Source organism: Phocoena phocoena, chromosome 18 (assembly GCF_963924675.1).
Source record: "Phocoena phocoena chromosome 18, mPhoPho1.1, whole genome shotgun sequence".
NCBI classification, from domain to species: domain Eukaryota; kingdom Metazoa; phylum Chordata; class Mammalia; order Artiodactyla; family Phocoenidae; genus Phocoena; species Phocoena phocoena.
The window spans coordinates 7492159-7515229 of record NC_089236.1 but is presented as its reverse complement, the minus strand read 5'-3'; the positions used below and the strand labels follow the sequence as shown (position 1 = coordinate 7515229).

The 23071-nt window shown below is 45.1% G+C and overlaps 1 protein-coding gene across 1 annotated transcript in view; it reads right to left on the bottom strand.

Moving 5' to 3' along the window:
* The window catches only part of ALOX5AP (arachidonate 5-lipoxygenase activating protein), a 30693-nt gene that overhangs the window by 4815 nt on the left and 2807 nt on the right, over positions 1-23071 (bottom strand). Inside the window, exons 2-4 of the mRNA XM_065896100.1 lie at positions 18572-18671; positions 4455-4525; positions 790-871 (exon numbers count right to left, since the gene is read on the bottom strand). Coding sequence (XP_065752172.1) covers positions 790-871; positions 4455-4525; positions 18572-18671 — 253 coding nt within the window. The remainder of the gene's footprint in view (positions 1-789; positions 872-4454; positions 4526-18571; positions 18672-23071) is intronic.

Genomic DNA, 23071 nt, shown 5'->3' with positions numbered 1-23071 from the left:
AGAGGGGGCGCTATTGTGAGAGACAGAGAGAAGTGAAGCCAGACAAGGGAAAGACATGGAGCCGGAGGCTGGGGTCAGTGTGTGGGTGGAGCTCCCAGGGCATCTTCCCAGCCTTCAGAGCCCATCAGGAATTCTGATCGCTCAGGAACTGGTGGAAATTGTAACTCAAACATTTCTTCTTCAAGTATTATCATTTATTTTACTAAAATCCAGCCTTCCCAACCCAGGTCTAGGGAAAGTACAATTGCCGCTTTGGGCGACATCTGTAAGCAGTGCAGTGGTGACTCTATCCACTGGCTCCGTCTGATGCCTGTTAGTGCATCTTACTTTCTCAACATTCTTTCCGCTGGTCCCCGGATGATCTGTTACTCAAGGGAACTCATCACAAGGTGCAAGCTTTAGTTCTCATTTCTCTGGCAAACAATGAAATGTTTCACTCACTGGAGGCTTTGGGAAGCCAGACAGAGACCGTCATTCAAGCCCCAGACTCTGCAGGGTGGGAGTAGAGGGTGTGGGGTTGCAAAGAATGCGTTAAAGCATCCTTTGTGAGCCCAGCACCGTGTGGGGGAATTTTTAAATGGGAAAACTAGTCAAGGGCCCCAGCTGTATTTCAGAACCAGCAAAGCTCAAGGAGAAAAGGACGAGGGGTCCTAGTCGGCCTCCGCCCTCCCACCCTGAGTGGTCCCACAGGGCCTTAAATGGTAGACAGAATACTGTTGTGAATGATCACTCTTCCAGCTGGAAAAGTACGACTCCCTGCACGGTTCTTAAACAGTCCCAGTGGCCTACCTCTGCGTTCTCTCCCCCAGGTAGCCAACAAAGTACTTTTGCCTCACAACCAGGTACATCAGTCCAGCAAAAGCCGCAGGAACTAAGTGGAGAAAGGAAAACACCTTGCGTTAGCGTCGCTGACACCAAAGCATGCTAAGTTAACCCAGTATTAATACAGTCATTATGCAATCAATGTTGGTCACGAAATTGAGCAGAGGCCTCAGCTTCTGCCAGTTGGGGCCGATGGGAAGTTCGGCAAAGAGCCTGCAGCTGGAAGAAACCTGAGATCTTTAATGATAGTCATGTTGTGAAGTAAGTCAGAAACAGAAAAACAAATACCGCATGCTAACACATGCATATGGAAAAAAAAAAATGGTTCTGAAGAACCTAGGGGCAGGACAGGAATAAAGATGCAGATGTAGAGAATGGACTTGAGGACATGGGGAGGGGGAAGGGTAAGCTGGGTCGAAGTGAGAGAGTGGCATGGACATATATACACTTCCAAACGTAAAATAGATAGCTAGTGGGAAGCAGCCGCATAGCACCGGGAGATCAGTTCGGTGCTTTGTGACCACCTAGAGGGGTGGGATAGGGAGGGTGGGAGGGAGAGGCAAGAGGGAGGGGACATGGGGATATATGTATATGTATAGCTGATTCACTTTGTTATAAAGCAGAAACTAACACACCATTGTAAAGCAATTATACTCCAATAAAGATATTAAAAAAAAAACTCAACAGAAAAAATAAGACAAAACAATCTAGTTAGAAATTTAACAAAAGACATGAAAGGTATTTCAGCAAAGGGGATGTACAAATGGCAAAAAAAAAAAAAGCACATGAAGATTACTCTCATTAGACATTATAAGGAAGCACAAATTAAAACGATAATGAGACATCACTACGCACCTATCAGAATGGCTGACAAAAAATAACGATAACACCAAACACTGATGAGGGTACATACTGCTGGTGGGAATGTGAAATGTTACAGTCTGGTAAAGACTTCAAGAATTTCCTACAAAACTAAACATGGAATTACCATATGGTACAGCAACTGTACACTTGGGCATTTATCTCAGAGAAATAAAAAATTATGTTCACATAATAATAATAATAATAATAATAATAGTCATGTTACCCTGTATTGGCATCACGGTGTAGTTTACAAAGTCTTTTCAAACCCTTCATCTAATTTGAATCCTTTTCACATGACTGATATCATCTTTTCTATTTCCAGATGTGGAAACATGGCCAAGGTGCTTGTGTAAGACTGTCAGCTTGTAAGTGTGTGTGTGTGTGTGTGTGTGTGTGTGTGTGTGTGTGTGTGTGTGTGTTTGGGAGGAGAGTTGGACTTGAACCCAGAGCCCTGCTCTGAAGCTGGTTCTCTTCAAAGTACGCCCTTCACCTGTGGGCCTCCAGGAATTGCGATGCGCAACCTTTTCTGAACAATTGCTACAGTTCAGGAAAGATCTCTGGGGAAAGAAATGCCCTTTGCATTCCAGCCAAATAACCCCATGGAGGCCTGAACACTTGGAGCTGAGAGTTAGGAACCCCAGCCCCACCAGGACTATTAGGATCTGGAGCTAATGCTTAACTCATTCCACATCTGGACAAAGGGCCGATTGCAGCTTTCCTACCTATCAGGAATTAATATGCAGGTGAAACAGAAGTATGGGTATAAAAGCTCTGTGAAAACCCCCCAGCGTTATTCAAATACCAAATTAAGTGCATTAACCGAGCACTTTTTACGTGTCACGTACTGCCCGAGGCATACCGGGTACTCTGGTCTCCGATCCTCTCTTCTCTGAAGGTCACAAAATTGTCACAATTCACAATTTGCCTTGGACAAAGTCTTTCCTGGTTGGTCCCTTCCGGGTGGCTCTGCTCTGACTTACCGACCCATCTCTCTTTCACTGGGAGCTAAGGTGAATAGAACTTAAAAGAAACCAGGGTGCAAAGTGGCTGAACTCCTTGCCCATATGCAGGGAATGGCGCCCACCTCTGGTGTGGACCTGGGCTGCTTGGAACAGGAGAGGTGTCGTGGATTCAAATCCAGGGTCTAAAATTCTCAGGTTTGAGCAAGTTCCCCTGGGGTTTGGGTTCCTGCTCTGTAAAGTGATGGGTTTGGGCTGGGGCTCCTTTCACCTAAAAAATTCTACAATCTACCATATTCATAGGAAGTGATGATTATTGAACAGGGGTGACTGACACTTCTGTCTCCCAGCAATGCCAACACTTGTTTTGGCAGAAAATGCATATTTCCAGGACCCTGAAACCCCTTCCAACTCCCTTTGGATTCAACTAACCAGAACAACTCCAGATTCACCTGCATCAAGCATCGTCTAAGACATAAAAGGAAGCATCACTCCTACTCTAAGTGTAGTTTGACTTGATTTTTCAAGTGATGTCAGACATGTTTCTTATTTAACTGAGGAAATAAGTGGGGAAGAAAGTGGGAAATAAAGAGTGAGCTTACTGACAGCCTTACAGCACACGTGATATTCCTGAAGTGGCTTCTGCTACCATCCCTCACCTCTCTTCTCTCTCACTGCACCTTATTCTTTTCCTTCATGGCATGTCTCACTCTTGGCAAAAATTTATCCGTTCATTTATTTTCTATGGTCCATCTCGCCAACTGCTGTGTGCTTCACCACCATCTCTGTTTTATTTATCGCTGTGTATCCAGGGACAGGGCTTGGCACATAGTAGGTGTTCAATGTATATTTTTATGGAAATAAAGTGAGAGGATACTTGGGAGAAATCCAGGATTTAGCCTGAAAGACTTGGGTTCCCATCCTGGCTCTGTTATTCACCAGCTGAGCAATGCTGAAAAAGTCACTCTATGTCCCTGAACCAAACGGTCCTCAAAGGTAACAGGGGGAAATAACATCCACTTTACCTACGAATGAGTGAAGGCAATAAGGATGAAATCATTTATCAGAGGACACTAGTGGCCTTTTCTCATGCACCGCTGGGCCACAGCATGGAAGCCGGCCAGGTCATGCCGAGCCTTCACCAGACACAGGGCCAGTCTCCAAAGGGGACCAAAAATACCACACAGGGACTCCCCTGGCGGTCCAGTGGAAGACTCTGTGCTTCCAGTGAAGGGGGCGTGGGTTCGATCCCTGGTCTGGGAACTAGAGCCCACAGGCCGCGTGGCGTGGCCAAAAAAAAAAAAAGAAACCACCACTCAGGTTTCCATTTAATTTTAAATCAACTCTGGGTGTCAACATGCTGAAGTCAAGACGGTGGGCTGCTAAGAACCGGGGAGGCTGGAGACCTGGACCGAAGAAGGACCACCATGCAGAAGCCGATTGGCAGGACAGCCAAGTGACAGCTGGCCCAGAATAGACCCCTCGGGCGCTCTCATTTAGAATGCCCTTGCATCTGAGCTAACACTGCTTAAGGATTCTGAGTCACATTTAGCCTTAAACCACCCTTGTCAGCGCAGCCACTCTCCACCAGCCACCAGGGGGCCAGCATTAGCGATGCATTACCGCAGGGGCTCCGTGCGGGCACCCCGCCCGCTGAAACACAGCCTCCGGAGGGTCTCGCCTCTCCAGGGCTTCATGGATTGGAGCTGGAGGGCAGGCAAAGCCTTTTCAGCAAAAAGCCTGCACTCGAAGCTCCTGGTGATGCATCACGTTTCAGAAAGAGAACACACAAGGAGAAGCCTGGGTTACCTTGACTGCAGAGAAGCCCGGCGCTCCAGAGCGTGACAAGGAAGGTGGGGTACGCATCGACACAGTTCTGGCTGTAGGATAAATACACAAGGGGAAACGTCAGAAGACACGTTACTGCAGCACAGTCTGAAAATTACCTGAAACCCCGAATTAATAATCACTGTCGCACACAGCACAAACCCCATTCATAATTCCACTGACCTTTACCTGATAAGACGTCAGAAACAGACAGTGGTGCGTGTAAAGCGGACACGTGTTCGGAAACCATCCACTCCCTTCCTCGGTGAAGCCGATCGGAGACCCACTTTCTTGATGGATTTGCCTTGGCAGGATTCCTGTTCCCGGTTATGCCAAAGCGCTTCTTGGAATTGAAAAGTGAGCGCTGCGGACAGCAGGTTGCTGGAGCAATGGCCTTGTGCGGGGCTCAGTCCCCACTCCCGTGCTGGTGTCTTACACCCTCGGTCTCCTTTAAACTCAAGCAATCCTGTGAGCACACATGGTGACTGCATGCGTTTCCTGGGGCTACTGGGACAACTAGCCACAAGCTCAGTGGCTTAAAACAAGACAATTGATTATCTGGAGGTCAGAAGTCTGAAATCGGTCTCATTGGGCCAAAATGAAGGTGTCCACGTGGCTGCATTCCTTCTGGAGATGCATCGCTTCTGTTTCCTTGCTTTTCCCAGCTTCTAGAGATCGCCTGCATTTCTTGGCTTGTGGACCCTTCCAACCTCAAAACCAGAAATGTCTGATCATGTCTTCTTTGCAACACCAACTCTTCTGCCTCCTTCTTCCACATTTGAAGGACCCTTGTGATTACATTGGGTCCCACCCAGATAATCCAGAATAATCTCTTAAATTGAACTTAAATTCAGCTGGTTAGCAACCTTGATTCCTCCTTGCCACGTAACATAACCCATTCACATGTTCCCGAGATTAGGATGTGAACACCTTTGGGGGTCATTATTCAACCTACCACAATTAGTCTCATGTTTCAGATGAGAAACTGAATCTTGGAGAAGTTGAATAACTTGCCCAGGGTCACCCAGCTACAGAGTAGCAAAGCCAGGATTCACAGCCTGGTCAGTTCGACTCTAAAACCAGGTGTGTTACCTCTTCGACTCTACAGGCACACCTCAGAAATAGCATGGCTTCAGTTCCACACCACGATGAAGCAAATACCAGATAAAGCAACTCACAGGAATGTTTTTGTTTCCCAGTACACATAAAAGTGATGTTTATGCTATACTGTAGTCCACTGTATGTGCGATAGCATTATGTCTAAAAAACAAGGTACATACCTTAATTTAAAAATATGTTATTGCTAAAAATGCTAACCATCATCCGACAATGCAGGGCTGCTGCAAACCTTCAATTTGTAAAAAAAACAAAAACAAAAAATCCCAGTGTCTGTGAAGCACAATAAAAAGAGGGATGCCTGCACTAAAGCAAATAGCAAGTGTTCTTGAGTTTACAGCCTAGATCAGAACAATCAACATGCACATCCATGGAAACACAACACAAGACTCAAAAGAGGAGAGGCAATGCAATAGAGCAGGGAGGATTTGGTGACTAGGATTTCGTCCCCCACCTGACCTTTAACCTGCTGTTTGTCACTGGCAAAGCAATCTCTCTGGACTTAGTTTCCTTACCAGTTAAACTAAGAGACTAATACAGAGTAACTCTGAGATCCACTTAAGCTCTAAGAGTCGATGGTCTAATGTACTGGTTCTCAAGGTGTGGCCCCTGGACCAGGGGGCACATCAGAATCACCACGGAACTTGTTGAAAATGCAAATGTTAATGCCTTCCTTGGACCTAAGGAATTAAAAACTCTGAGGGCGGGCCCAGCAAGAGTTTTAACAGCCCCCCAGGTGATTCTGATACATACTCAAGTTTGAGAACCACTGGTCTAAGGTAATTCGAACTGTATAGGTAAAAGCAAAGATGCAATTTTCAAATTACATTTGGCCTTTTATCCAAATTCCTTCCTTGGATTCTTCATCTGGATCCTTCCCGATCTGGTTCTCATAAAGTTCCTCCTAAAAATCAGCCTTGAAGCCTCGTTCAAACCAATAGGATCTCACGATTCAGTTGGTACCACTGAGAACCCTGGAATGACCAGCCTTTGGTCTGTCCCCTGCAGAGAACCCAGAGGTTGGGTCACGGGGGCCTTCAGATCTTTCTGATGGTCAAAAAATCCTTTACTGGAGAAGTCAACAAATGGAAAAGGTAAGAAACCAATGTACCCTGTCCTGGATAGACACAGGAGAGCCAGAAGAGCTCTGATGACACTGCTGGGGGCTCTGGATACCCAGGATTTCCATTGATCTATGGACACAGTAAGAACTCCAAAGGGCGGGAGTCCCTTACAAATCTGCCATTTGCGGTGAAGCACTTAGTGAGTAAACAAGCCCCAAAGTGATAACTGTAGCAGCCGCTAAGCAAATGCATCACATCTATTCTTACACCTCATTAGAGACACAAAACTGTAGCCTCAGGACTGAGAGAAGATCCATCTCCCAGTTCCAGAAAACTAGAGAGAACATTCCCTTTTATTTAGTTGAATAATGTTCCATGTCTGATGCGATCTAATACCTGATGCTCCAACAGTTTGAAAATCTATTAATATCAAAGCTCTCCCCTGCTTCCTCTCATTCTCATGCTCCTGTTTTGTTTGTTTTGAAGTTGTGATTTTGTCTGGGTGATGCAAAATTTTAAAAAATTCTTTATTGTCCAAGGGATGTGCTCATAGAAGTGTCTAGTGATGTGGCATTAGATCAGCCATTCAATCATTCCTGCCTCTTATATCAAGTCGCCATGGGCCCTGGTACAACACAGTCTGCCTGGAATTGAACGAAATTCTCCCAACTCTAAGAAAATGGGCTCTTCTCTGGATTTCCAGAATACACCCAGAAACCTAACCCCCACTCTGGCTCAAGCCTGTCCCTCTCCCCATCCAGGACCTCTGACACATCTTCCATCCACAGCTACGTGCACACATGTCCCTCCTCGCCAGAGGACTGCTGCTGTGCTGAACTCAAGGAGCTTTTGTCCTTTGGTCAGTGATACAGCTGCCTTTAGAGACCTTAGAGGTCACTTGTGTGGTCCCTAAAGTCACGAAGCCTGGGTCCCACTCGGGGCTGCCACTTTTTTTTTTCAGTATTAAAATGTTTAATTTTATATTGTCTTTACCACCTTTAATCTTCTTTTTCTAACATCTTTATTAGAGTATAATTGCTTTACAATGGTGTGTTAGTTTCTGTTTTATAACAAAGTGAATCAGCTATACATAAACATATATCCCCATATCTCCTCCCTCTTGCATCTCCCTCCCACCCTCCCTATCCCACCCCCTAAGTGGTCACAAAGCTCCAAGCTGATCTCCCTGTGCTATGCGGCTGCTTCCCACTAGCTATATATTTTACATTTGGTAGTGTATATATGCCCATGTCACTCTCTCACTTCGTCCCAGCTTACCCTTCCCCCTCCCCATGTCCTCAAGTCCATTCTCTATGTCTGCATCTTTATTCCTGTCCTGCCCCTAGGTTCTTCATAACCATTTTTTTTTTAGATTCCACGTATATGTGTTAGCATACAGTATTTGTTTTTCTCTTTCTGACTTACTTCACTCTGTATGACAGACTCTTGGTCCATCCACCTCACTACAAATAACTCAATTTCGTTTCATTTTATGGCTGAGTAATATTCCACTGTTATATGTGCCACATCTTCTTTATCCATTCATCTGTTGATGGACACTTAGGTTGCTTCCATGTCCTGGCTATTGTAAACAGAGCTGCAATGAACATTGTGGTCCATGACTCTTTTTGAATTATCGTGTTCTCAGGGTATATGCCCAGTAGTGGGATGCCTGTGTCTTATGGTAGTTCTATTTTTAGTACTTTAAGGAACCTCCATACAGTTCTCCATAGTGGCTATATCAATTTACGTTCCCACCAACAATGCAAGAGTGTTCCCTTTTCTCCACACCCTCTCCAGCATTAATCGTTTGTAGATTTTTCTGATGATGGCCATTCTGACTGGTGTGAGGTGATACCTCATTGTAGTTTTGATCTGCATTTCTCTAATGATTAGTGATGCTGACTGTTCTTTCATGTGTTTGTTGGCAATCTGTATATCTTCTTTGGAGAAATGTCTATTTAGGTCTCCTGCTCATTTTTGGATTGGGTTGTTTGTTTTTTTGATATTCAGCTGCATGGGCTGCTTGTAAATTTTGGAGATTAATCCTTTGTCGGTTGCTTCAAAATATAGGCAAATATTTTCTCCCATTCTGAGGGCTGTCTTTTCATCTTGTTTATGGTTTCCTTTGCTGTGCAAAAGCTTTTAAGTTTCATTAGGTCCCATTTGTTTATTTTAGTTTTCATTTCCATTTCTCTAGGAGCTGGGTCAAAAAGGATCTTGCTGTGATTTATGTCAGAGTGTTCTGCTTATGTTTTCCCCTTAGAGTTTTATAGTGTCTGGCCTTACATTTAGGTCTTTAATCCATTTTGAGTTTATTTTTGTGTATGGTGTTAGGGAGTGTTCTAATTTCATTCTTTGACATGTAGCTGTCCAGTTTTCCCAGCACCATTTATTGAAGAGGCTGTCTTTTCTCCATTGTATGTTCTTGCCTCCTTTATCAAAAATAAGGTTACCATATGTGCGTGGGTTTATCTCTGGGCTTTCTATCCTGCTCCATTGATCTATATTTCTGTTTTTGTGCCAGTACCATACTATCTTAATTACTGTAGCTTTGTAGTATAGTCTGAAGTCTGGGAGCCTGATTCTACCAGCTCCATTTTTCTTTCTCAAGATTGCTTTGGCTATTCGTGGTCTTTTGTGTTTCCATACACATTGTGAAATTTTTTGTTCTAGTTCTGTGAAAAATGCCATTGATAGTTTGATAGGGATTGCATTGAATCTGTAGATTGCTTTGGGTAGTAGAGTCATTTTCACAATGTTGATTCTTCCAATCCAAGAACATGTATATCCCTCCATCTGTTTGTATTGTCTTTAATTTCTTTCATCAGTATCTTATAGTTTTCTGCATACAGGTCTTTTGTCTCCTTAGATAGGTTTATTCCTAGGTATTTTATTCTTTTTGTTGCAATGGTAAATGGGAGCATTTCCTTAATTTCTTGTTCAGATTTTTCATCATTAGTGTATAGGAATGCAAGAGATTTCTGTGCATTAATTTTGTATCCTGCTACTTTACCAAATTCATTGATTAGCTCTAGTAGTTTTCTGGTAGCGTCTTTAGGATTCTCTATGTATAGTATCAAGTCATCTGCAAACAGTGACAGTTTACCTCTTTGCTGATTTGGATTCCTTTTATTTCTTTTTCTTCTCTCATTGCTGTGGCTAAAACTTCCAAAACTATGTTGAATAATAGTGCTGAGAGTGGGCAACCTTGTCTCGTTTCTGATCTTAGTGGAAATGGTTTCAGTTTTTCACCACTGAGAATGATGTTGGCTGTGGGTTTGTCATATTTGGCCTTTATTATGTTGAGATAAGTTCCCTCTATGCCTACTTTCTGGGTTTTATCATAAACGGGTGTTGAATTTTGTAAAAACCCTTTTCTGCATCTATTGAGATGATCATATGGTTTTTCTCTGTCAATTTGCTAATATGGCTTATCACACTGATTTGCGTATATTGAAGAATCCTTGCATTCCTGGGATAAGCCCCACTTGATCATGGTGTATGATCCTTTTAATGTGCTGTTGGATTCTGTTTGCTAGTACTTTGTTGAGGATTTTTGCATCTATGTTCATCAGTGATACTGGCCTGTAGTCTTCTTTCTTTGTGACATCTTTGTCTGGTTGTATCAGGGGGTGATGGTGGCCTCATAGAATGAATTTGGGAGTGTTCCTCCCTCTGCTATATTTTGGAAGAGTTTGAGAAGGATAGGTGTTAGCTCTTCTCTAAATGTTTGATAGAATTCACCTGTGAAGGCATCTGGTCCTGGGCTTTTGTTTGTTGGAAGATTTTTAATCACAGTCTCAATTTCAGTGCTTGTGATTGGTCTGTTTATATTTTCTACTTCTTCCTGGTTCAGTCTCAGAAGGTTGTGCTTTTCTAAGAATCTGTCCATTTCTTCCAGGTTGTCCATTTTATTGGCATATAGTTGCTTGTAGTAATCTCTCATGATCCTTTGTGTTTCTGCAGTGTCGGTTGTTACTTTGTCTTTTTCATTTCTAATTCCATTGATTTGAGTCTTCTTTTTTTTCTTGATGAGTCTAGCTAATGGTTTATTAATTTTGTTTATCTTCTCAAAGAACCAGCTTTTAGTTTTATTGATTTTTGCTACTGTTGCCTTCATTTCTTTTTCATTTATTTCTGATCTGATCTTTTATGATTTCTTTCCTTCTGCTAACTTCGGAGGTTTTTGTTCTTTCTCTAATTGCTTTAGGCGTAAGGTTAGGCTGTTTATTTGAGACGTTTCTTGTTTCTTGAGGTAGGATTGCTATAAACTTCCCTCTTAGAACTGCTTTTGCTGCATCCCGTAGGTTTTGGGTCGTTGTGTTTTCATTGTCATTTGTTTCTAGGTATTTTTTGATTTCCTCTTTGATTTCTTCAGTGATCCCTTGGTTATTAAGTAGTGTATTGTTTAGCCTCCATGTGTTTGCATTTTTTACAGATTGTTTTCCTGTAATTGATATCTAGTCTCATAGCATGTGGTCAGAAAAGATACTTGATACGATTTCAATTTTCTTAAATTTACCAAGGCTTGATTTGTGACCCAAGATATGATCTATCCTGGAGAATGTCCCTTGAGCACTTGAGAAGAAAGTGTATTCTGTTGTTTTTGCATGGAATGTCCTGTAAATATCAATTAAGGCCATCTGGTTTAATGTGTCATTTAAAGTTTGTGTTTCCTTATTTATTTTCATTTTCGATGATCTGTCCATTGGTGAAAGTGGGGTATTAAATTCCCCTACTATGATTGTGTTACTGTCAATTTCCCCTTTTATGGCTGTTAGCATTTGCCTTATGTATTGAGGTGCTCCTATGTTGGGTGCATAAATATTTAGAATTGTGATATCATCTTCTTGGATTGATCCCTTGTTCATTATGTAGTGTCCTTTTTTGTCTCTTGTAATAGTCTTTATTTTAAAGTCTATTTTGTCTGATATGAGAATTGCTACTCCAGCTTTCTTTTGATTTCCATTTGCATGGAATATCTTTTTCCATCTCCTCACTTTCAGTCTGTATGTGTCTCTAGGTCTGAAGTGGGTCTCTTGTAGACAGCATATGTACAGGTCTTGTTTTTGTATCCATTCAGCCAGTCTATGTCTTTTAGTTGGAGCATTTAATCCATTTACATTTAAGGTAATTATCGATATGTATGATCCTATTACCATTTTCTTAATTGTTTTGGGTTTGTTATTGTACATCTTTTCCTTCTCTTGTGTTTCCTGCATAGAGAAGTTCCTTTAGCATTTGTTGTAAAGCTGGTTTGGTGGTGCTGAATTCTCTTAGCTTTTGCTTGTCTGTAAAGTTTTAATTTCTCTGTCGAATCTGAATGAGATCCTTGCTGGGTAGAGTAATCTTGGATGTAGGTTTTCCCCTTTCATCACTTTAAATATGTCCTGCCACTCCCTTCTCACTTGCAGAGTTTCTGCTGAAAGATCGGCTGTTAACCTTATAGGGATTCCCTTGTACGTTATTTGTTGTTTTTTCCTTGCTGCTTTTAATATTTTTTATTTTATTTAATTTTTGATAGGTTGACTAATATGTGTCTTGGTGTGTTTCTCCTTGGATTTATCCTGTATGGGACTCTCTGCGCTTCCTGGACTTGACTATTTCCTTTCCCATATTAGGGAAGTTTTCAGCTATAATCTCTTCAAATATTTTCTCAGTCCCTTTCTTTTTCTCTTCTTCTTCTGGGAGCCCTATAATTCGAATGTTGGTGTGTTTAATGTTGTCCCAGAGGTCTCTGAGACTGTCCTCAATTCTTTTCATTCTTTGTTCTTTATTCTGCTCTGTGATAGTTATTTCCACGATTTTATCTTCCAGCTCACTTATCTGTTCTTCTGCCTCAGTTATTCTGCTACTGATTCCTTCTAGAGAATTTCAACTTTCATTTATTGTGTTGTTCATCATTGTTTGTTTGCTCTTTAGTTCTTCTTGGTCCTTGTTAAACGTTTCTTGTATTTTCTCTGTTCTATTTCCAAGATTTTGGATCATCTTTACTATCATTACTCTGAATTCTTTTTCAGGTAGACTGCCTATTTCCTCTTCATTTGTTTGGTCTGGTGGGTTTTTTCCTTGCTCCTTCATCTGTCTTCTCATTTTGCTTAACTTACTGTGTTTAGGGTCTTCTTTTCGCAGTCTACAGGTTTGTAGTTCCTGTTGTTTTTGGTGTCTGTCCCCAGTGGCTAAGGTTGGTTCAGTGGGTTGTGTAGGCTTCCTGGTGGAGGGGACTGGTGCCTGTGCTCTGGTGGATGAGGCTGGATCTTGTCTTTCTGGTAGGCAGGGCTGCATCCGGTGGTGTGTTTTGGGGTGCCTGTGACCTTATTATGATTTTAGGCAGCCTCTCTGCTAATGGGTGCGGTTGTGTTTCTGTGTTGCTAGTTGTTTGGCATAGGGTGTCCAGCACTGTAGCTTGCTAGTCATTAAGTGGAGCTGGGTCTTAGCATTGATATGTTGATCTCTGGGAGAGCTTTCACCGTTTGATATTACATGGAGCTGGGAGGTCTCTGGTGGACCAATGTCCTGCACTTGGCTCTCCCACCTCAGAGGCACAGGCCTGACACCCGGCCAGAGCACCAAGACAATGTCAGCCACACAGCTTAGAAGAAAAGGAAGAAAGAAAGAAAGAAAAAAATAAAATAAAATAAATAAAGTTATTAAAATAAGAAATTATTATTTTTAAAAATTTTAAATTATAAAGTAATAGAAAATGAAAAAAAAAAGAAAGAAGAGGGCAATCAAACAAACAAAAAAATCCACCAATGATAACAAGTGCTAAATCTATACCAAAAAACCCCACAACAAACGGACAGACAGAACCCTAGGACAAATGGTAAAAGCAAAGCTATACACACAAAACCACACAAAGAAGCATACACACACACATTTACAAAAAGAGAAAAAGGAAAAAAAATATATATATATCGTTGCTCCCAAAGTCATCTCCTCAATTTGGGATGATTCGTTGTCCCTTCAGGCATTCCACAGATGCAAGGTACATCAGGTTGATTGTGGAGATTTAATCCGCTGCTCCTGAGGCTGCTGGGAGAGATTTCCCTTTCTCTTCTTTGTTCGCACAGCTCCTGGGGTTCAGCTTTGGATTTGGCCCCGCCCCTGCGTGTAGGTCACCTGAGGGCGTCTGTTCTTCGCTCAGACAGGACGGGGTTAAAGGCGCCGCTGATTTGGGGGCTCTGCCTCATTCAGGCCGGGGGGAGGGAGGGAGGGGTATGGATGCGGGGCGAACCTGCGGCGGCAGAGGCCGGCGTGACATTGCACCAGCCTAAGGTGCGCCATGCGTTCTCCTGGGGAAGTTGTCCCTGGATCACGGGACCCTGTCAGTGGCGGGCTCCCGGGAGGCGAGGTGTGGAGAGTGACCTGTGCTCGCACACAGGCTTCTTGGTGGCGGCAGCAGCATCCTTAGCATCTCATGCCCGCCTCTGGGGTCCATGCTGATAGCCGCGGCTCGCGCCCGTCTCTGGAGCTCCTTTAAGGGGTGCTCTGAATCCCCTCTCCTCGTGCACCCCAAAACAGTGGCCCCTTCCCTCTTAGGCGGGTCCAGACTTTTTCCCGGACTCCCTCCCGGCTAGCCGTGGCGCACTAGCCCCCTTCAGGCTGTGTTTATGCCGCCAACCCCAGTCCTCTCCCTGCGATCCGACCGAAGCCCGAGCCTCAGCTCCCAGCCCCGCCCGTCCCGGCGGGTGAGCAGACAAGCCTCTCGGGCTGTTGAGTGCCGGTCGGCACCGACCCTCTGTGCGGGAATCTCTCCGCTTTGCCCTCTGCACCCCTGTTGCTGTGCTCTCCTCTGCGGCTCCAAAGCTTTCCCCCTCCGCCACCTGCAGTCTCCGCCCGCGAAGGGGCTTCTAGTGTGTCGTAACCTCTCCTCCTTCACAGCTCCCTCCCACTGGTGCGGTCCCGTCCCTATTCTTTTGTCTCTGTTTTTTCTTTTTCTTTTGCCCTACCCAGGTACGTGGGGGGTTTCTTGCCTTTTGGGAGGTCTGAGGTCTTCTGCTAGCGTTCAGTAGGTGTTCTGTAGGAGTTGTTCCACGTGTAGATGTATTTCTGGTGTATCTGTGGGGAGGAAGGTGATTTCCACGTCTTACGCTTCCACCATCTTGAAGGTCTCCCGGCTGCCACTTTTTGACTGTGCGATTGTGGGTGCATTTCCTAGCCTCACTGAGTTTCAGTCTCCTCATCAATTGAAGGTGAATGGAGACATGAGTATTTATGGATACCTCCTTGGCTGTTGCGAGAATAAAATGAGAGAAAGCAGCGCCAGGCTCATAGTAAGCATTCAATAAATGGTGGCTATTATTCCTCCAACCTCTTCCTTCTTATAACCCCCAATGGAAATGTCTTTCCTACTGACAAATTATTGTTATTCCAAATATTCTTTTGTGCCATTTTTTCTGCAGGACAAAACTGACAAACCCACTTTGTCTGTCATTTCTTGAGGTCTAACTACGAGCTACTCAGCAGATCTCTCAACAGTTCACTGTGCTGTGTTCAATTGGATGCACTGCAACTGCCAGTGTTTTTATGGAGAAAAGGATTCATTGCGATTTTCCCTTTCATTTTTCTCCACCTTTAAGAATGAGATATAGAAGCACTTAATGTTTTGCTAGTTAATTTGGGTTTATTTAAAATAAGTAAATATGGGAGGGATAAATTAGGAGTTTGGGATTAAAATATACACACTACTATATATAAAATAGATAACCAACAAGGACCTACTCTATAGCACAGGGAACTATACTCAATATCTTGCAAAAACCTATAATGGAAAAGAATCTAAATAAGAATACATATGTGCATGTGTATATATACATATATATATATAACTGAATCACTTTGCTCTACACCTGAAACTAACACAACATTGTAAATCAACTATATTGCAATAGAACTTTAAATAAATAGATATGTAAATAAGTAAATATCAATAATAACAGTTATAGTATCAATATTAATGAATAGAACCAATGTAGATGTATCACCTTCAAACCATTCACAAGTCCCTGCTACTTGGAAGTGAGTCCAGAGTGGATTCTGAGAAGTGTTGGGGGAGAAGGGACCTCAGGGTGTCATTTACCAAAATGCATCTTGTGAAACTCTAAACCTTTGATATGCTCTAGAAAAAAAAAAAAGGAGGGGTGTCTGTAGTTAAATAAGACCTCCCCTTCTTGTAGAACCAAGAATCACAGTGTCTTAGTACTTTAAAGTTTCTCAAAAGTCTTGCTGTACAGAACTTGTTCTTTTCTTTAACACCTGTTAACAGCCCATGAACTTGTAATCTGTGGGTCACATTTTGGAAAATGACACATCTGCAGAGACCCATCTTCTCTCCACAACCTGTGCTCACCCACACTCATGGAGAAGAATCTTAGGTCAGTTAACTGAGACTTTTCTCCAAAAACCAAACTTTGACGGCTCTGGCTGTGCTCATCAACTGGGAACAGGGTTTTGACCTATGCTTTAGACACATGAAGAGAGAGTCAAGGTCGAGATCCTTTTAACTCTCAAACCCTGACTCAGCTCTGCCCTTGAGGGAGATGGGTGGTAGAGTAGCCCATTAACCGAGGCTGAGTCTGAGCTGAAGGCCTCACCTGGCTGGGACGTCTGTTTACCAACAGGCCCCGAATCTTGAACTCTCTGTATCACTCAACAGTCATACTTTATGCTGAAAACCATGCATCAGCCATTTCAATCCACCAGCATCATTTATTCTTTCTGCTGTTTTTCCCTTTATGCAGTCTCTAAACATTTATGATCCCACACCCCATCAACCAAGAGTTTTGATCACGCAACCCTATGACGGGTGTATTTATGTACAAATTATATACACATCCTACTCTCAATCTGTATATTAAAATTGAGTAAAGTTCAATTTCCTATTTTTTAGATAGCAACATAAGATACATGTTCTCTTCTTCTCACACCCCTACGGCTCTTCTTGTACCCCTCTTTGGTGCTTTTGGAGGCCCCTGGAGAAGCTATCACTGGGGATGACTTTCTACCGGGCTAACAGGTAAGGCCCTTCCTGGTAGCTTCCTGGCTGGGGCACACAGACTGGGGGCTCCTGGCGTCGCCAGCAGGCGGCAGCCTCTGTGTTGATCTTCAGCACCTTCCACAACCCACCTCAGGCACACACAGGGCGCTGCCAGCTGGGTCAGGGAGGAAGTAGTCTTTGTAACAGAACCACAGTAGTGTATGGGCAACCTTTTAATTACAGAAAATTCCCCTCCGCTCCCCCCTGCCCCCCCCCCCCGCCAAAGCTCCGACCTCTCCACAGCTCTCTCCCCTCCCCTCCCTCTTCTGGCCCTCTCTCGGGGGTGGGTAAGTGGGAAAGTCACGTGGGTTTGGGAGCTGGGCGGCAGCACCCATGCGGTGGGGACCCCCAGGTGGCACCAATCACCCACCACTCTGCTCTAGCGCCTTCGGACATCAGGGACGCCATCTGGAGGCTGGCAGTGGGGACCAGGCGTCAGCAAGGCGTCTTCTGAGACGCAGAGCTAGTTCACTCCTGGGGGAAATGGCAGACACCAGGCGGCCTGGCCTGCCCCGGTTCTTCTTCATTTTCGGCAGGATGGAAACTTAGCTTCTCACCCGGTACCGAGAAATTCCGCTGCATGCAGCCCTGCACCACTTCTCCAGACGAGCCCGGCTGTGCCCCTAAGAACACGGGGCAGCCGGTGAGAATGTAGTGATCTGGGCTGGAAGAAGCTTCTCTTTCCGAACAGGTAGAATGGTATTCACGTTCTTTTGGATTCCATGTGGGGGGAGGTTCTGGCGTTACCCCTGACGGAGGACACTGTCCTTGCCCCTCTTGCACTCTTGCACGTGGGTGTGTCTGAGGGGACCTCTCCCATCTCCCCTGCAAACAGCATAGAGGGGCTGACGGCACCGCACACACTCTCCTCCACGTCCTGTAAATGTGAACATCTAATATGGCCTAAATCACATCCTTACGCTTCTTCGATGGATTCTGAGAATTAACACACCGAAGGCCCGAATCTTAAGATGGAAATCTCCCTGTAAGTGGTTCAGGAAGGGATTTCCTCGGAATCAGACTGTGCAGGAGTGCTGGGTCTGAGGGGCTGGGGCCGACGGGAGACAGAGGGGCCTCGAGGGGCTGCATTTGCTTGTGCTATTCCTGCCGTTGCTTGTGTGGCCACGACTCCCACTTTGGAAGGATCTCTGGAGACATCCAAGTCGCCTCCAAGCCGAGGCCGAAGGCCAGCTCAGAGCTGCAGCCTCCCTTTCTCCCAGGCCAATCACAGGCTCAGAGAAGCAGGTGACAGGCCGCTGGCTGAACCCTCTGTCTGAATGCACTCAGCAGACCGGGAAATGAATGTTGGATTTGCATCCCACATAGCACCCGCCTCCTTCACCGAGTTCTCCAGGTGTTTTCAAACAGCCTTTTCATTTGGAAGGAAAGCAGCAGAGGTGGGGAAGCCATTGCATAATTCCCCCATTCTTTCCGTTCTGGTTGCACCAGGAGACCTGGCTTAGGAAACGCACTAGAGTCCCCTCCAGACCCCACCAAGGGGACCTGAGGGGCTGCAGGCAGCTGTCAGCTGGCCCTACCTGTTGCTTCCGAAGCTGGGGGTGAGCGATGGCTGGTTTTCCCGGCAGCCCCTCTGGACTAACGCCCCAGAAAATCGGTCAACTCCACGACTGAATGACTGGCTGAGAGGTCCCCGAACAGGCGGAGCTCCATCCCGCCATCTCACAGCCCCGCTTCCTCTCTTTACACACCAGCACTTGCTAAGGTGATGAAAAGTGCCCCCAAAGTCTCCCAGGTGAAGTTCAAGCTTCCCTGGGAACCTCGCCTCCCCGGCCTTTGGAAGGTTGACCCGGACAGACATGCAGCCCTGTGCCCATTCCCCCTCTCTGTCAGTTAGCAGTGTCAGGGTTTGGACTCACTTGGCAGTGTAGACCCGTTCAAAGGCAAGTGTCCCCGTCCTCTGGAAGCTCCACCCATTATGGGTCTTGCTTTCGTGCTCCAACTTGTGGGCAAAGAACCCTGCCAGAGGGAAAGGTTTGGATTTGGTTTATAACGGAGAACATTCACGAGCCTCGCATCCCATTATTTTACTAGAATGTTAGACGGTTCCTTAACTTGACATCTAAAGAGCCCTAAATGTCCTCCATCAAATGTAACTGAGCAAAAATTTATTCAGCAGCTACCCTCCATTAATCACTGCATTTGGTGTTGGTGACTCAATGGTGAGTAAGACACGACCCTCACTTTCAAGGATCCGACAGGCGGAAGAAATAGACAACCAAGTAAAGAAATTACACTACAGAGTGACTCGTGCTAAGATCAGACTGAGTGAGAACACAGAGCCATCGAGGGTCAAAGGGGCAACTTAATTCAGTGTTTGGGACACAGAAGGATTCCTAGAGGAAGTGATATTTAAGATAAAATCTGAAGAACAAGTGTGGCAAGCAGAGGAGACCACTCCACTCTAGTGTAATGGCATGTGCAAAGGTCCAGAGGCAAGAACCTCTGGGGTTCAGTACATCCAGCTTATTGGTGGTGGGGAAGTGGAACCTGGTACAATTACAAATGAGACCGAAGAGGTAGGTGGTGAATTGTTCTTTCAATGACATTTCTCTGTTATCACTTGCCATGTGCCAGACACTCAGCTTACGTCTGAGAACAAAACACACAAAGAGCCTTGGCCTGAGGAGCTTACGTTCTGGCGAGGATACAAGAAGAGAAGACAGACCACACACAGTAAACAAAATGCAAAAATTAAAACGACACAGTGTGCCAAGCTGTGGACAAAAGAGAAGGCACAGCACGACAGGGGCCGCTGGGGGGTGCAGACAGGGTGGCCGGAGGGAGCCCCAGGGAGAAAGCAGTAAGTGAACCAAGGCTGAAGAAGATGGTGGCTGAGAAGTGCCTGCCGGACTTAGCAGCATGACCGTGACCTTGATGACAGCCACGTTAAGAACTTCTGAATTTATTTCCATCTTGAGAGCAACAAGGAGTTACTGACAGATGTAAGTTGAGGAGTGCCATCGCCAGAAAGCCACTCTGTCTTTAGCATGGTGAGTGTTTAAAGGGGTGAGACCCAGGACAGGGGAAAGACAGAAGGGAGCTGGTTAGGGTGATGCTTGTGGGATTAAGAGATGCTGAGGGGACAGAATCTGTAGGCTGGATGGTGGGGATGGCGGGATAAAGGTCTCTCCCTCCCTCTCTCTCTCTCTCTCACCCCTCCTATTTTATTCCTTTCCTCCTATTTCAAGAGTGAGAAAGGGAAAAGTGTGATTGTCAGGGACCCATTCACAGGGTTTCTTTCCATCAACTTCCTCTTAGGCTCCTCAAAAAGACATGAAAAGGATGCCTTATCCATTGTGTACATGAATAAAAGTCTTCACGTTTTCCTTTTTGTCAAAAGTACATTCCTCTCCTAGAACTGTGCCCATTTTGAGCAGAGCTGCAGGGCTGGCTTGTCTGAAGGCCCTCTGTTAGGCACTGGACATATGCTCCTTTATTGGGCCTGGCACCAGCTCTGTGAAGTGGGTGGTACTGTCCCCACTTTGTAGACAAGGGCCCTACGGCTCAGGAAGGTTAAATAACTTTCTCAGAATCACTCCACCGGGGAGCAGGGAGGCTGGGATTCAACTCCAGCTGGGCATTCGAGGGTGTGTTTATCCTCCTACTGTCACATAGAAGCTCACTTCAGGGATTCCATCAACTACACAGGGTTTAAGTATCCAACTGTCCACTCTGGACGTCCCTTCTTACCATAGAATACAGTGGAAAATTCTGATCATTGTCTTTCCAGAACCCAAGGTGACATCCCTTGCCCCTGAACATGTAAACAGAGACAGCATTAAGAAAGTCTGAGGTTATTTCTGCAACCAACTGCACAGCGTGGCCGTCCTTCTCCGAGTCTGCCTCTCTTCTTCCTCTCTTTGCCTGAGAACAAACCCCTTCCTCTTTTCCAAGCCTTAGCCCTCCACCTGCAACCCTGACACTGCTTCTGCCACCCTCTTCAGGTCTTTGTTCATCAGTGTTTGCCCCATTTCCTGAACCTTCAGTCTCTGTTTTCCTCCTAATCCTTACCATTGAAACACACTCAGATCTTTCCTACCCTCAAAACAAAAGAGAAACAAGCCTGCCTTTAGTCCTGTATCCCACTAGGGTCTACCTCCCCCTCCTTCTAAGCTAAACTTGAAAGAGTTGGGCCACCTCTGTCCACTCCTCCAAACACTGACACTCCAACTCCTATTTTCCTTGACCACGTTACAGAAACTGTGCACGCAAAGACCACTCACACACTTCTCTTGGCTGGCTGCTAACATCAGGCCAAACCAGAGAGACAGAGGGAGACGCGGAGAGAGAAGGCTGCAACGGTACCACATGCTGGGCTCTGCTGGCTACTCTACCTATGTTAATTATCCCAGGCAGCACCTTCAACCATCACACATAGAAGATATTAGTAACTCCATCTCTCTGTTGAGGAAACTGGTGGTCAGAGAAGGTAAATAACTTTCTCAGGATCACATAAAAAGCTCTGGAGATTTTCATTAAGTTAGTATGAGCCAGCAGCGTGATAGAAAAGAACAATTCACACATCCATTATTCTAACAGAACTGGTGTCTGAATCTCGGGAACAGTTTCCCTGCATGGAAAACACCCACCTGCATCTTAGAAAGAACATGGCAAGTTGGGGAGTGGGGTAGGAGGGGGAACCCAATGACAAGGGACTCTGAAAACCAAGTCATATGAGGAATGATACATGGAAGAAGGGATGTTACAGGTGACTTTGTAAACACAGAAGCAGCAGGCACAGTCTAAGCTTTTCCAAAGAACAGACACACCAGTGGATAGAAATCATAAGGCAGCAGATTTCAGTTCCCTATAAGAGAGAACTTCCTGAGTAGTGAGAGTTTGAATGAATGAATTCGAGACAAAATACACTGTGTAAAGGTCTACCCTTTGGAGCAGGTTTGAATCCCAGTTTCACCATTACTGGCTCTGGAACCTCCAAACAATGGTCTAACCTCTCCAAGCTCCACTTTGCTTACCTGTGAATTAAGCCAGGACATGGAAGCAACCTAAGTGTCCATCGACAGGTGAATGGATAAAGAAGATGTGGCACATATATACAATGGAATATTACTCAGCCATAAAAAGAAACGAAATTGAGTTATTTGTAGTGAGGTGGATGGACCTAGAGTCTGTCATACAGAGGGAAGTAAGTCAGAAAGAGAAAAACAAATACCGTATGTTAACACATATATATGGAATCTAAAAAACAATGGTTCTGAGGAACCTAGGGGCAGAACAGGAATAAAGACACAGACGTAGAGAATGGACTTGAGGACACGGGGAGTGGGAAGGGTAAGCTGGGATGAAGTGAGAGAGTGGCATGGACATATATACACTACCAAATGTAAAATAGATAGCTAGTGGGAAACAGCCGCATAGCACAGGGAGATCAGCTCAGTGCTTTGTGACCACCTAGTAGGGTAGGTTAGGGAAGGTGGGAGGGAGGGAGACCCAAGAGGGAGGAGATATGGGGATATATGTATATGTATAGCTGATTCACTTTGTTATACAGCAGAAACTAACACACCATTGTAAAGCAATTATACTCCAATAAAGATGTTTAAAAAAATTAAAAATAAAAAACAAAGAAATACAATACTATATATTTCATAGGGTGCAAGGATTAAATGAGATAATATTATGCCCAGCACCATACTTGACACAAAGCAGATTCTCAATACACTTAACAATGGGAAGGGCGAGGCCAGTGCGTTGTGAGCCCTCCGTCAGGGGAGTGTTCAGTAAGGGCTCTTGAAGATGCTGTAAAGAAGATTTCTGCTGTCACCATTCAGGCCTCCGCGCACGAGGCCCGGGTCCCTCCCTGCAGCTCACCCTCTCCTCTCAGTCTAATTAGTTTGGCTTCCTATGGAAATCACTCTCTCTAAATCTGTGTTTCCCAGGTTTGCTTCATGGCCAAGCTGCTGGCACCTTGGCCAAGAAGTTGGAGGCCTTCTGGGTGCTATGCATAGGAAATCCATCTCTCTACACTCCCTGGGAAACCAGGCTTTGGCAGTTCTGGTCCAGGTCTCTTGGAACGAGGTACTCTAAACTTGGTCTGCATTTCCAAACGTGGGTTCTGCTGGATCAAGCTGGAAGAGGGCCACGAGCTCAAAGATCTTGATGACTAACGAGCGTCTGGGAGGCAGAGGAGGAGGTTCCACCAGGCGGGTGGGCTCTGGCCCTTCCCCTGGGGAATCAGGCTCACACAATGTACCGAGAGCGCAGAGCTCTCCAACACTGTCACAGACACGGGGACTGACCTCCTTGTCTTGGGACAAAGACAGAGTGTGCCATGCCTGGCAGCAACATGTAAATAGTTCCTAAAGCTAACAGAAAGGGTATCCAATGTAATTGGG